General features: G+C 53.7%; 1 protein-coding gene across 1 annotated transcript; it reads right to left on the reverse strand.

The window, feature by feature from the left end:
- Positions 1-222: 222 nt before the first annotated feature.
- On the reverse strand, positions 223-3,535 carry LOC309596215 (protocadherin alpha-2-like; the record flags this gene model as incomplete). Its single annotated transcript, XM_082324057.1, has 2 exons — positions 223-259; positions 939-3,535. 2 exons carry the CDS (start codon positions 3,533-3,535, stop codon positions 223-225), a joined length of 2,634 nt encoding a protein of 877 aa, XP_082180183.1.
- Positions 3,536-15,177: the final 11,642 nt, after the last annotated feature.

Genomic DNA, 15,177 nt, shown 5'->3' on the forward strand with positions numbered 1-15,177 from the left:
AGAGAAAAAACAAAACGTTGATGAGCACACCACCGTAAGGATGGTATCGACTGAGTAGAAGAATTTTATTTGGGTTTTGTTGGGTAGGGGTGGTTCTTTGGTTTGGCTTTTTTTTGTTTGCTTGTTTGTTTTGTCTTTTCAGAAAAGAAGATTTCAAGGGCTTGGAAAAGATGTGGCTGTTGACACAAATTGTGAAAGAACATCGAAACAGGACAGAGTATTTTACGCTACTTCTCCAGCCAGGAACACAAATCCACCACTGGGAGAGCAAGAAAAGAAAAAGAAAATAAAAAGACAATTCCCATTTCTAACACTCTACCTTGGGTCACGCTCCTCTCCCTGAACACTTAACGCTACTAACTAAAGTAACAACACACTTGGAAAAAGAACACAAGAAAAGTCCACAAACAAAATGGAGAATTGTTCTCTCTACAGGGAGAGAAAACCTGGAAATCCCAATTGTCACCTTGCATCACATCGTTTGCAAAGGAGAATCAAAGAGGAGGAGGACAGTTTTTGACAATGCACATACCAGCACGAGCTGCAGTCAGCAAAGGTAACAAGGCAGAAAACAGTGCCTGGGGGGGACTGTCACCACCACAGACTGCGTGTCTTGCACTCCTTCAGCAAGCTCGGGTGGAAACGCTACACACCAGCAAGCAACAGCATCTGCAAAGCATTTCTGCAACCTCTCATCGCAATCCGCTCTGATTATATTACACGGGAGAACAACTCACGCCCAACTCAGCAACCCTCAGCTGCGGACGGTAACTGCTGCTGGGGGCGGCAATACCCTTACTTTTTGTCCCCCCCCACAAGCAAGAGCCGAGGGGCTGCGGCAAGGACCCGAAGGCAGATGCAAAGGTCCCAGCAACAGCCTTAAGCACCCGCCAAGCACCCACCGTCCCCAGGCCCCGGGCGCCCAGCCCGGCTCCCACCAGCGCCTCCCCAGGGCGACGGCGAGCAGGGCGAGCAGGGCGAGAACGGAGAGAAGGGGGAGGAGGGGGAGGAGGGGGCGAGAGGCGAGAAAGGGAGGGCCACTGACCGTGTCCAGGAGAGCGGGCGGCTCCGGCTGCGTCTCCTTCGCCGCGGCGCCGGGCGGCGGCGGGAAGTTGGGGCTGAAAACCATCAGGTCGCTCTTGCCCGCGCCGTCCGCCACGCACAGGCTCCGGCTCTGGCGCTGCGAGTACGACCAGCTCCCCACTTCGCTGGCGCACACCAGCGTCGCCGGCCCGGGCCCCGACAGCACGCCCGCCCGCGCCGACCACCGCGACGCCCCGTACAGCACCACCGCCAGCACGAACACGCTCGACACCGCGCAGATGGCCACCACTAGCCACACGTTCGTCGCCGCCGCCGCCGCGCCGCCCTCCGCGCCCGCCGCCGGACGCAGCCCCGCCCCCGGCGACGACGACGACGACGACGACGAGCCCGCGGCCGCCAGCGCCGCCTCGGCGCCCTCCACCAGCGACACGCTCAGCGTGGCCGTGGCCGAGCGCGCCGGCTCCCCGTGGTCCCGCACCACGATCACCAGCCTCTGCCGCGGGCCGTCCGCCTCCTCCAGCGCCCGCGCCGTGCTCACCTCGCCGCTGTACAGCCCCACGCGGAACGGGCCCTTCCCCCGCGGCTCCCACAGCTCGTAGCGCAGCCACGCGTTGTAGCCCGAGTCCGCGTCCACCGCGCGGATCTTCGCCACCACCTGCCCCGCCGGCGCCCCCCACGCCGCCCACGCCCACAGCGCCCCCGAGCCCGGCCCCGCCGCCGCCGAGCCCGCCGCCACGGGCCCCGGCCCGCCGCCCGCAGGCGGCAGCAGCGCCGGCGCGTTGTCGTTCTCGTCCACCACGAAGAGCTGCACCGTGGCGTTGCCGCACAGCGCCGGCTCCCCCGCGTCCACCGCACGCACCTCGAACTGCAGCACCTGCACCTCCTCGTAGTCCAGGGGCTGCAGCGCCCACAGCCGCCCGCTCTCCGCGTCCACCGCCACGTAGCTCGACGCCGGCCGCCACCCCCCGCCCGCCGCCGCGCCCCCGCCGCCGCCGCCGCCGCCCTCCGCCACCGAGTAGCTCACGCGCCCGTTGCCCGCCTCGTCCGGGTCCCGCGCCCACAGCCGCGCCAGCTCCGCGCCCGCCGCGTTGTTCTCCCGCGCCAGCACCGTGTACACGGCCTGCGCGAACGCCGGCGCGTTGTCGTTCACGTCCGACACCGGCACCCGCACCCCGCGGCTGGCGCGCAGCGGCGGCGCCCCGCCGTCCTCCGCCCGCACCTCCACCTCGTACTCCGCCACGCGCTCCCGGTCCAGCGCCTCCCGCACCACCAGCGAGTACGAGCCCGCGAACGTCGCCACCAGACCGAACGGCGCCGCCGGCCACACCGCGCACCGCACCCGCCCGTTCGCCCCCGAGTCCCGGTCCGACACGCTCAGCAGCGCCACCACCGTCCCCACCGCCGCGTCCTCCGGCACCGGCACCGACAGCGACGTCACCCACACCTCCGGCGCGTTGTCGTTCACGTCCACCACCTCCACCACCACCTTGCAGTGACCCGACAGCGGGGGCGTCCCCTTATCTCTCGCTTCGATTTGTATCTCGTATGAACGGACTTCTTCAAAGTCTAGGGCGCCCGTGAGACGGATCTCCCCCGTCTTCGAATTTAAAATGAACAGGTTTAACCCCTTTGAAGGAAAAGTATTGCTCGCAGTGAACATCATTTCGCCATTGCTTCCTTCGTCCGGATCCGTGGCGTTCACCCGCGCCACCAGCGTCCCCTCTGCAGCGCTCTCCGGCAGCTGCACTTTATACACCGACTGGTTGAACTGGGGCACGTTGTCGTTCGCGTCCAGCACCGAGATCACCAGCTCCATCGTGCCCGACAGCGACGGCCGCCCACCGTCACTCGCCGACAGCAACAAACGGTGCATAGCATCCGTCTCGCGGTCCAGCGGCTTCCTCAGCACCAGAAACAGGGATTCTCGGTATTCCTCACTCCGCTGCAAATCCAGAGAGAAGTGCTCGCTGGGGCTGAGTGCATAGGAGAGCTGCGCGTTGGCTCCGATATCTGCATCCGACGCGCCCTCCAGCGGGAACCGAGACCCAGGAGGGGAGTTCTCCGATAAACTCAGGTTTTTCCGGGCGGCGGGGAAGAGCGGGGCGTTGTCGTTGATGTCGGTGACCTCCAGCTCCACGTGGAAGACGCGCAGCGGCCGCTCCACCAGCACCTCCAGCCGCAGGGCGCACGGCGCGCTCTTCCCGCACAGCTCCTCCCGGTCCAGCCGCGAGCTCACCACCAGCGCCCCGCTCGCCCCGCTCACCTCCACGCTCGCCCGCCGGCCCTGCGACACCAGCCGCAGCCGCCGCGCCTCCGCATCGCCCGCCTCCAGGCCCAGGTCCTGCGCCAGCCGCCCCACCACCGTCCCGGCCTCCGCCTCCTCCGGCACCGAGTACCGCACCTGCCCGCCGCCCAGCGCCCACGCCGCCTGCAGCACCAGCACCCGCACCACGGGCACCCAGCACTGACGCGGTGGTCCACAAATGCCCATCGCAGTCAACGATTCCTTCTTCTCCTCACCGTGTCGTTACAGATCTTTCTGTCGAAACGGCTTTAGCTGTGCACTGTACAGTAATCCTGTCTCAAGGGCTGCACATCCTTTTCTCCTCTGCGCTTTGTCTCATCTGCATTCTTTTTTTTATGCGCACCGGAAGGTCTTTCCGCGCCCTTCCCTCGCTTTTATCATACGTTTATTAGGTCCGAGCGGCATCATGTGGCACTCTGCACGAATTGCGCCTTACGGCTCTCTGCAAATTGCACTGGTTTGCTTCGTCTTTGCCATTTTCCTTTTCATGCCCTTCAGTTCTTTCTCACTTTGTTGCCGAATACTCATCCCCAGCATTTTCACTCTACTGGTTTAGGAGAAGTGCATATGATTCTTCCCCAGCTTATTCGTTGAGCACCCTTCTGCCAGTTTGTCTGAAACACGGTGCTTTTTGCTAATTGCAACTAATTTTCAGCCCTGAATTTTGTTCTTCGGTTAAAACAGGCAGAAAAATCCTATCGAACTTTTAATTTTTTCGGAGACGCTTTATTTTCTTTTGGACTGATGCAGTCACCTGTAGTCACCTCTACTCACCTTGATTTGTAGCCCATCATCAGTTCAAGTGGCCGAAAACTAATCTTTCGCACTTGTTTTCCTAGTGAAACGGTCTTGCCATAAATTTTATTGAACATATTTTTCAATTAATGGGACGGGTCCCAAGATGACCCTGATTGGGGTTCCTCTTTTAAAGACATCAAGGTTTAATCGAAGTGTTTCCAAAAATATGCACGTTCCACATGCAATTCTATAAATTTCTTGCAATAAAATACATCTAAAAGTGTTTTGTAACCAAGCCACCAGAGTGAGGGCATTCATGCGCTGGTGCTGTAAGTCTTGCACAGATTGAGGGTAGAAGGAAAAAGGAAAACCGGGAAAGCAATCCCCTTCTCGTGGTCGCTGGGTTCCCCCCGCAGCATCCCTCTGAGGGAACACGAGGGTCAAACGGTTCGGTGGTAACTCCTTCACAGGGGATACTCCCTGTTACCCATCAGCTCTGCTGACAGCGCAGGTGACCACCCTGCTATGAAACGCTGAGTGGAAAGGGGACACAGAAGGAGAGCAGACTCTGAGAAACGCAGGTTACTCCACATTTGCCTCTACTCGGAGCCGAGGGGGTCACGGGAGGGCAGAGGTGAGAGGAGACGCAGTCAACACGTGTGGTGACTCCAGTCCCTTGGGAGGAAGCAGAAGACAGCCGTGTCATGGGCGAGATCCTTCCTTTAAATGAAACAGGGTTGAGTTTTTCTGCTATCTGTGCTCTCCATTCGTGCTTGCCTCCTGCCAAGGCTCGTCGGTATTGCAGGATATTGGAATAAAAGTTACCGTCTCCTGCTCCCCCGCATCGGCAAATCCGGGTGCGCAGCTGTGGGAAGATTTTCGACCATCATTGGAAGCTTCAGGGCAAAATCCGCCGCCTGGCCACACCGCTCTCATCCACCCTCGTTCGCATTCACCATCACCTGCCCCGGGCCCCCGCAGGCAGCCGGGCTGCGACACACCAGCCCCGCGGCCACCACACTTCCCGCAGCGGGACTAAGGATGAGAACCACTTCTGCCGTTACCTCTGCATCTCATGTACACAGACCACAGTTCAAAAGATTATTGAACGCGATTGTGCCTACTGACCTTTTTGGATTCCTGCCCGACTGATCTCCACAGCGCCGCCGGTTCATATGGAAATTCACCGCTGAAGGTGGTCAGGCTTTCCGTGGACAGCAATGATGTCTTGATTCCAGATCCATCCCTAATGCCATTTTTGTATGGTATATGCCATCAAAACGCAGAGATGAACTCTTCTTCCTACTGCATCTTTGTAACTTACCTGCATTTCCTTATCCCGACCCGTGACAGGGTTTTCTCCGCGAGGAAGGTATTCAGACAGACCACGTTTCATATCCCAAATCCTCTTCATCTTTGAAGATGAAGAGTGGTCTTTCCCTCCAGCGCTGCTCTTGAGCGGAGCCGCCCACGGGAAACAGCAAAAGGGACCTCTGGCAGACACTGCTGCTGCTGGGGACTCGGACTTATTAAGCCCGTTAGCACATCCCTATCGCATTCATAACGCCCACACAGGTTTTGTAATTCTCTTCCATTGTTTACATCTACACACGGATTTTCTGCAGTCTCACACCGTCACTACCATAAACCACAGGTAAACAGTCAGAGACAAATCTATCCTATCAAGTAGAACAGCATTTGTTAACTTTTTCCAGGTACAGGCAACAGAATTGGTTTTTTTGATAACAGAGGACCGACGAGTAAGATTCCACAAGGCACAATTTTTGCCAAGTTAATCTGGAGACACGTTCCCGACCTCTGAGTTTCCTGGAGTTTTCTGGCAGTTTGTTTAATTCGTGTAGCAAAAGGAAACAAAGGTTTGGGTAGAGATCACTGTCTTGACTCGTGGATATAAAGAGATGCCAGGACAGATCTTCTATCAACAAATTCATCACGCTTGCTCCATGCGAGTCCAGGACGAGAGATGTTTAAGCAGGATAGGTTTCATTTTGTTTTCCCTACTTATCCACTTGCTAAATTAATCCACTTACCTGGACTAAGTAGATCTTCTCTGGAGGAATGTCATATTCATAGGGATGAAAATATAATGCCGATGTCAGCAAAAAGAGCACCATTTTATTTTTTATATTTATCTTAAAGCCACGCTAGGGTCTAAGTTAAGCTTGCTGTAAAATATAGTAGGATGTTTTAAACCAGTAAAACAGCTGTTAATGAGATGACAAGCACTGACGTCAAAGATAGAGGACATAGTGTCCCTTTTCCTGTAGTATGAACACTTGTCTGCATCGTTTCTACATCCACCAAGCAGCAGCTGGAATAAATGGTCCCACAATGCCAGAGAGCTTAGCTAGGGATAAAGGTGTTTATGTATGCAAAGAAACAGTTAAAGAATCCATGGTAACCTACATGTTGGAAGAGTTGTTTCTTGCTTACTCAAATGCAGTTCGTGTGAAATGCTCACATTCTGATGAAATCCAGCTGCTACCTGAGTAGCAGCAGGGTAGTGAGCAGCACCAGCAAATCCTTAAGCATTAGTAGCATTGCACTGCTATCACAGATGTACAACTGAATTGCCTTTTATACCACCTGTATCTATAGTAAGAAGCCACAAAGGTCATCAGGAAAAGCTGAGATGATCCTGCAAAAAGCACCCGAGTTAGTGGAAGGCTTAGTTTACCGACTTTGGTGCCTCTAACTAAGCAGCAAGATGTGAGGAGTGGTTATCCTCATCAGGAAAGAATCTGTACAGAAAAATCAGTAAAAGCTACTCACCTTTACACCCCGACAGCCCACCAAGTGCCCGGGTGTTACTCTGAGTCTCTTCCATTTGATAGGAAGGGCTGAAAGTAAAAAAATAACCACGAGTTTCGACATCCCGAGTTCAGTTCATCCATCAGAGCTCACAGAGTGAACACTGGATTCTTAAAAAAGCAAGTACAGCCCAATGGCAAACACCAGCCGAAAGGTTCACCTCCTGTCGTTCCTTAGACAGTGGAGAGACAGACAGACTTTTCCGGGGATATTTGGAAAGCTCTAGTTCGACTCCCTCTAAACTCACAGCATGACTTCAGTTACCCTTTGAGACAAGAAATGGAGAATCGGCAAGAGGGAGAAAAGCAGCAGCTCCGGCAGAATCGCTGCCGTGACACAGGACACTTCCAGCTTTACCATCCCGAAGATGGTAAGTGCCGCACAGCAGCTCCAGATCAGCCGGCTCAGGGCGACTACCTCCGTCGTCGGGGACCTGGAAAGAAGACCCCATCCCCTCCTGAAGGGCAGGCGAGCCCCGAGCTCACACTTTCGGATTTGTCTTCCTGCGAAGCGGCTCCTTCACGCCTCTTTAGCGCAGTTTAGCGGTTAGAGCACGGCACAGAAAAGCCGAGGTCTGGTTTCAAAGCCCTCCTGAGACCGAAAGCTGTTAGAACAGCGTCCTCCCCTAACCAAGAGTGCTCTAATCAGGGAGAGAGGGACCGCTCGCATGGGGTCCCACCGGTCCTTCTGCGGGGCATTCCGCCCTGGGCAATGCCGGCGGAGTGGCCGGGGAAGGGGGTGACCTGGTGGCTCAGCGGCTGGAGCACTCACCGCCGCGGGGTTTAGTCTTCGCTTCTGCACATCACCTTCAGCAACCACCGAACATAACAGGGACAGGCTCAGACATCAGGGAACGGGCACCAAACCCGTCCCTTTCCACCTCTGTTTTCGGGACGCTGGCAGAACTGGAGCCTCCCTCCCCCGGCGTTCCTTGGGAAGCTGCCGGCCATGCCCGTTGCTTTGCACCCAGCCGCTGCTGGCGCTCAGCCCGTCACTCGGACGGTGACAGGACTCGCCGCAGGGTCAGGCAAAAGCCTTCCCGCAGGCGCCCTGTTGCCGGCCCCGGGCCACCCAGCTCCCCCCGACAAGCCCAGCGCCTGCCAGCCAGCCCGGCTCCTTCAGCCTGGCACCGTTCGCCCGGGGAGCGGCCCAGCTCGGCTCGGCTCGGCTCGCCCGCCGCCATCCGCGGGAAGCGAATAGCGGTCCCGGTCGCAAAGCGCATTAAAAAAAAAACAACATATATATTAAAAAACCAGCCCCTTCCAAGCCAGCACATCCGTCCCCGGGAGGGCGCGGAGCCGCTCCCCGACCCGAGCGAGGTGGCACGGCGCTGCGCGCAGCCGGCGGAGCCCGGCCCCGCTTCCCGCCCTCCGCCGGAAGTCCCGGCAGCCTTTGCGCCCGCCGGAGCGGGGCCGCCCTCCAGCGCGCGGCAGCGACGCGGTGGGCGCCAGGCGGCCACCCCCGCCTCGGCGGCAGCTCCGGGGCCGGGTTCCCCTGCGGGGGCCGGTAGCGGGTGCTGTCGCCCCGAGCGGGTGTGGGCTCTCGCTGATCCCCCTTGAAGGGGGAAGGGACGATTTTGCCCGCTCTCAGCCGCCGTTGGGGCGGGGCTGTCCAGACTCAGCAACCCCGCCGGAGCGGCGGCTGTGCTTGTTCTGTTTCTGCCTTTCTCTCCTGTCGCTGTAGGTTTCATCCTCAACTAGCCTTTATTTAGGCTCGTGTTCCTCCGAGTGGGGTTTATGGGAGCCCGGGTTTTCTCACGTGTTCAGTGTTTTAGGGGCACAGTGCCCGCGGGCTGCCCGGTTCTTCCTCTAAGAGAAGGCGTTTGCTAACACAGACCCCACCCGATCACGGTCAGGCAGACATACCCTCCAGCAGTAAACATTTTGGCTATTCATCCAGTGGTAAGAGCTCATGTAATAACCTTTCCACGCCGCCAGCCTTCCCCAATTACCACCCCTGACATTTGGGCGTCCGCAGCACCCCACACGTCCCAGAAGATTCTTAAACCATCTGGATGATAACTTCTTGGTACAACTACTAAGAGAACCGACCAGGAAAGGTGCCCTCCTCGATTTGCTGTTTACTGACAGAGAGCGTCTCATGGGTGAAGTGGCGATTGGTGGCTGCCTTGGCCACAGCGACCACAAAGCAGTCAAGTTTAAAAATCTATGGTAACAGCAGGAAAACTGCCAGGAAGACCTCAACTCTGGATATGAGGACAGCTGACTTCAGACTGCTCAGGGAACTACTTAGTAAGGTCCCCTGGGAAAAAGCTTTTGAAGGTGCTGGGGTCGATCAGTGCTGGTCACTTTTTAAGTACCACCTCCTAAGAGCACAGGGGCAGGCAATTCCAAAATGTTAGAAGTCAAGCAGGTGAGGTAGAAGGCTGGCTTGGCTGAGTAGGGATCTTTTTCTAGAACTAAGGTGAAAAAAGAAAATGCATGGCCAGTGGAAGCAAGTCAGGTGACATGGGAGGACTACAGAGAGGCTATTCACCACTGTAGGGAGGAAATACATGGGGCCAAAGCTCAATTACAGCTGAAGCTGGGTAGTACTGTGAAGGACAATAAAAAGGGCTTTTAAAAATATGTAAATAGCAAAAGGCAGGCCAGAAATAACATTGGCTTGTTACGTGACAAGCATGGTCACCTCACAAACCGGGACATAGACAAAGCAGAGGCATTTAATGCTTTCTTTGCCTCGGTCTTCAACACCGATGATGGGCTAGAGAACCATGACTGCGAGAATGACAGACTCCCAACCAACCCTGAGTTTGTGCAGGATTTGCTGCTCCAGCTGGATCCCTATAAGTCAATGGTGCCCAATGGGATTCATCTGAGGGTACTTAAAGAGCTGGCTGATGTCATAGCAAGGCCTCTCTCAATGATTTTTCAATGCTCTTGGGAATCTCGAGAAGTCCCAGTTCACTGCAAGCTGGCAAATGTTGTCCCAGTCTTCAAGAAGGGCAACAGGGATGACCTCAGTAACTACAGGCCTATCAGTCTCACCTCTGTGGCTGGCAAAATTATGGAGAAGATTATTCTGGGAGTTATTGAAAACCACCTGAAAGACAACGCAGTCATTGGCCCCAGCCAGCGTGCATTCACAAGGGGAAAGTCCGGCTGAACAAACTTCATTTCTTCCTATGACAAGGTTACCTACCTAGTTGACCAAGGGAAGCCAGTCAATGATGTAATCTGTTTGGATTTCAGTAAAGTTTTTGATACTGTCTCGCACAGTATCCTCCTGGATAAAATGTCCAGCATACAGCTGGATAAACACCTAATGCAATGGGTGAGCAATTGGCTGATATGTTGGGCTCAAAGGGTTATAGTAAATGGGGTTACACTGGGCTGGCGACCAGTCACTAGCGGGGTTCTGCAGGGATCCATCTTAGGGCCAGTGCTCTTTAATATCTTCATAAATGACTTGGATGCAGGACTTGAAGGTTTGCTATCTAAGTTAGCCAATGACACAAAATTGGGAGGAGCTGTTGACACTCTGGAGGGCAGAGAGGCCCTGCAGAGAGATCTGGGCAAATTAGAGAGCTGGGCAATCACCAACCGTATGAAGTTTAACAAGGGCAAGTGCTGGATTTTGCACGTGGGACATAGCAACCCTGGATGTACATACAGGCTGGGGAACAGAAGGCTGGAGAGCAGCCCCGTGGGAAGGAATCTGGGGGTTCTGGTCGACGGCAACTTGAACATGAGCCAACAGTGTGCCCTGGCAGCCAGGAGGGCCAACCATGTCCTGGGGTGCATTAAGCACTATATTGCTAGCCGGTCGAGGGAGGGGATTGTCCCACTTTACTCTGCACTGGTGCGGCCTCATCTTGAGTACTGCGTGCAGTTTTGGGTGCCGCAGTACAAAAAGGATACAAAGCTACTAGAGAGTGTCCAGAGGAGAGCCACGAAGATGGTGAAGGGTTTAGAGGGGAAGCCGTACGAGGAGCGGCTGAAGTCATTTGGTCTGTTCAGCCTGGAGAAGAGGAGACTGAGGGGAGACCTCATCGCGGGCCATAGCTTCCTCACAAGGGCAAGAGGAGGGGCAGGCACTGATCTCTTCTCCCTGGCGACCAATGATAGAACCCGAGGGAACGGCAGGAAGATATGCCAGGGGAGGTTTAGGTTGGACATTAGGAAAAGTTTCTTCATCCAGAGGGTGGTGGAGGGCTGGAACAGGCTCCCCCGTGAGGCAGTCATGGTGCCAAGCCTGACAATATTTAAGAAGCATTTGGACAACGCCCTCAGACATATGGTGTGAATTTTGGGGTTGCCCTATGCAGGGACAGGAGTTGGACTCCATGATCCTTGTGGGTGCCTTCCAACTCAGGACATTCTATGAGTCTATGATTTTCCTGGGTGATAGCAGGCACCGAGACCTGGGGATGGGCTGAAGCTGTGCAAGCAGCATTACAGCCAGCCCACCCCTCCAGGCTGCCCAGCGTTGGGAGGAGCTGAGCTGGAAATCCTCACCATCTGCTCCAAGAAAACACATCAGGCAGGTTAGAGGTGGAGGATAAAATGTGGAGAATAATATTTATGGGCGGCAATTAGAACTGCTGAGAGTAAAGGCAGGTGAGATTGGCTTCCCCATCTGGGGGCAGGTGGGGACACACAAAGCAGCCCCTGGGAGTGGGGCTCTCTGGCCCAGGACCCTTTGATTTCTGGAAAGGATCCCAAAAGAGAGGGCGAGTTCCCTGAGAGCTGGCTGAGCCTGCAAGGCTGAAGAGATGATATCCACACTCAGCCTGAATCCCAGTTCTCTGCGCATCTGTGTGGGATCCTGTCCTGGGGGTGGGGGAGCCCCCATGTTGTCCCACCCTGGAAAAGCTGTGCGGAGACCAGGCACCCTGTAAGCCCGGCTGGCCAATGCCATTGCCTTTCATTTGCTAAGTTCATTCCCCAGACACCATTAGAGCTACCACTCGGGAGCAGATGGTTCCCCGCCGTCCCGAGGTTCATCCCGGACAGATTGCATACAATTTATTAATAACCCAACAGATGCTTGGGCACTTTCCAGCTCAGATTATATTTCCTGATTGCTCAAATCCCGGCATGGGGGAGCTGTTCATTTATCTTCCACTGCTCCTCTTTGTGCCTTACCAGCACTGGCCTGACAGGGATGGAAAGGGTGAAATTTGTGTCCCCCCCGCCCCGATCCTGTGTATAGGCATCCGGGAACTGAACTAGGTCTGATGCCAGCCTTGGTTTGGCCGTCCCAGCCTCCGTGTCCTGGGGAGAACCACCACTGTGTGCTGCCGGGGCCGCCCTGCCCCCTGCGGGCATGGCACGGACGAGCCGTCGGGGCCCTCCAGTGCTGCTGTCTGCGGCGGGGCTGGAAGCCGAGGCACCCCGTTAGCAGCTGCCTCACCGGTGGCTGACAGGGAGCATACATGTTGTAACTCCTAGTAAAACAGGAGTTGGGACTTATGGCCTTTACTTCCCAGGGTTATGCTAATTGGGTCGCGGAGAGCCAGGTTCCCCTGTCGGAGCTGCTTTCTGAACTGTGGGGATCCCTATATCGAGGTGAAATTAGAAAAACCCAATGAACAAAAATGATACTGCCCTCAACACGAACTCCCCCAGCCTTGGGTAGTACAGGCAGTGAGACAGGCAGAGCTGAGGGCCAGTGACACCATCTCCCTCCCGCACACAGGGTCTTAAAAGAGGAGGAGGATGTACGGGAAGAAACTGCTTACACTCTGCTAGCCGCCTCCTGGAACTAGATAAGATGATCTGGGCTCCAGAAAAAGCCATCACAGACCTTTCAGCAACACTACGTTCAATTTTAATGTATAAAATGGGCTTTTCTTTGCTCTGTAGGGAGAAGCACAAAAGCAGCAGGTTGTTTATACTACTGAATAAAATAAATGCAGGTCTCTGAGGGATCTTACACAAACCACTTACCTTGAAACACAGCCCCACAGGAAAGTGAGCAATGGAGAGACGCATGGTTAATGTTTTACATCTTCAGAGCAGCATCCAAGTGGCTGGCTCAGCACCAGTTAGCATTAGGTATCACGGAAGGTAGGGGCTATGGTTATAATTCAGAATGTAGAAGTCAATTGTAAGGTAAAAGGAGCAGGACATTTGGGGTTGAAGTTTAGTGGAGCATGATGGAGTTAACCCTAAAGGCTGAAGGCTTAAATTAAGTCTTGAAGCTGAAGGTTAATTGTTAAAGTGAGAATTTGGAGGGAAGGTGCATTTGTTACCAGGATGCACGCCACAGTGTAGTTTTAAAATAAAAATAGGAAGCATGGAAATCTTTTCTGCTCAGTGGCAGTTGGGCTCAGTAAAAGCACTTCACTTTCTGTGAATGCAGGTGAGAGACGCTCTCAGCAATAACAGCAGAAGAATATTAAAGTCTGTTACATTTTTCATAGCTCCTGACATTTGCAATATGATTCCACTTCCTTGCCTTCACCACACTCCCCATGCCCAACAGATTTAGTGCAGGGGTGAGTTTTCTTCATTTCAGCCTCTGTAAATAAAGTGAGAGAAATATGCAGTTGCAGGAAAAATAATTCCTTCCTCCTTGCTCTACAGCAATAGGGAAGAGTGGCATGAAATTATGCCAGCCAGGCTTGCTGCAGAAAGGAGAATCAGGATGTAAAACCTGGGGATGTTGTGTTAAGATGGCCAGTGAGCGTGGGGTTGTGGACTTTCAGAGGCTGAGCTCTTTGTGATTTCAGGTGGAAACCACATAATACCTTACAGCCTGCTTACATAGCAATTTTCTTTCCTATCCATAGGTTCCCCTAATACCACAGATTCCCTGAAATTTCACCAGAAAGGGAATGAAGGGAAAATCCAATGCTGGTACAGGGTTCCTGGTCAGATAGTGGTTATTTTATCCAGTTTTCAATGTTCTGCCCTTCTTTCTTCCTTCTTTCTGTAACAACAACTACAAGTATTATCCCATGGCAGAAATTTTCATAGCCTGTTAAATTAGACAAATCTCCCACCATAATTTTTTTCTTTCACTTTCCTTTGCTGCACACCAGCTGTGGAGGTCCTCAATGCCATCTCCTTTTTTCTTTCACAGACCTCCCAAATGCATACATCCTCAATGAGTTTCCTAGGCCAGGTCACGGAATAAAGCACAGAATGAGCAAAACCAGCAGCAGCAACAGAAGTATTTTCTGGGTTGATAAATGTTCTTCAATCACTCACCACTTTGTGCCTCTGACAAATTGTCACCACAATGAGTAAATCGTTTGAAATAACATACACATTTTAAAGGAATATATAATTATGTGATCTGTTGATGTTTTGATAATTTTTCAGTACCAACGTCCTCATTGCTGAACTCAAAAAAAGGTGAAATATGAGGCATATCCAAAATAGCAAAAGGTGCAAAGTAGAACCTTGTAACAAAACAAACAAACGAAAGTCAGAAGGATTCATTTCCTGCATTTTTCCCCCCTTTTTCTTCCCATCACAATTGCCTTGAGAGTGAAAGGATCAACCATACTCTTCATCACTTGGAGGACAGACATCCCAATAAAGACAAAATGAAAGTGTGCTCTGATGATCAGCCAGCACATACATGCAAAAGAGAACTCAATGGGGAACTTCAGCTCTCCCCAGAGCAAGGGCATATGGAAATGTTTGGAGAAGAGAGGAAAAGATGGGGAACCAGGGCTCATGGGGCGCCTATCTGAAGTAGGCAAAAAATACTTCCTTACTGGCAGACTTTGCTTCTGCCTGTACAGATTTCTGAACAGGTACCAGTAGTGATGAGGGTGCAGGGTCAGGCCCTGGGTATTGTCCTTGTACAGTTTGACAGGAAAGCACAAGGTTCCCATTGCACAAGTTTTGTCTAAGGTACAAATCCGGTACAAACCTCTGCCTACATTGCAGGCAGAAAGGGTTGAATTATCATCAGTGATTCCAGGGGCCTGGGCAGTTTGGAAAACTTCTGGGACAACCTGGTCTTCTTCCACCTCTCCTAGGTCACAGCACAGTCTTAGCTAAAACCTCTTCTCTCCTCAATGCCTTATATTCCCCAAACTTCCAATGTTTAAGCTTAGGTGAATGATCCTGGGCATTGTCATGGAAAGACACTTGCTTCTGCTCAAGCAGTACCAAAATTACAAGGTTGCCTAATGTTTGAGGTGGGAGGCCAAAAAGCCGGGGCAGTCAGCAGAGCCTGGCTGGTGTGCAACTGGTAGCAAGGCATGGTTAGTACAGGGTACACCCAGGCTTTGTGAGGGTCCTGGAAAGCTTGGCTCCAAATGAGAGAAGCAGAAA

This window comes from Platalea leucorodia, assembly GCF_965183815.1.
Source record: "Platalea leucorodia genome assembly, chromosome: 11".
Classification (NCBI taxonomy): Eukaryota; Metazoa; Chordata; class Aves; order Pelecaniformes; family Threskiornithidae; genus Platalea; species Platalea leucorodia.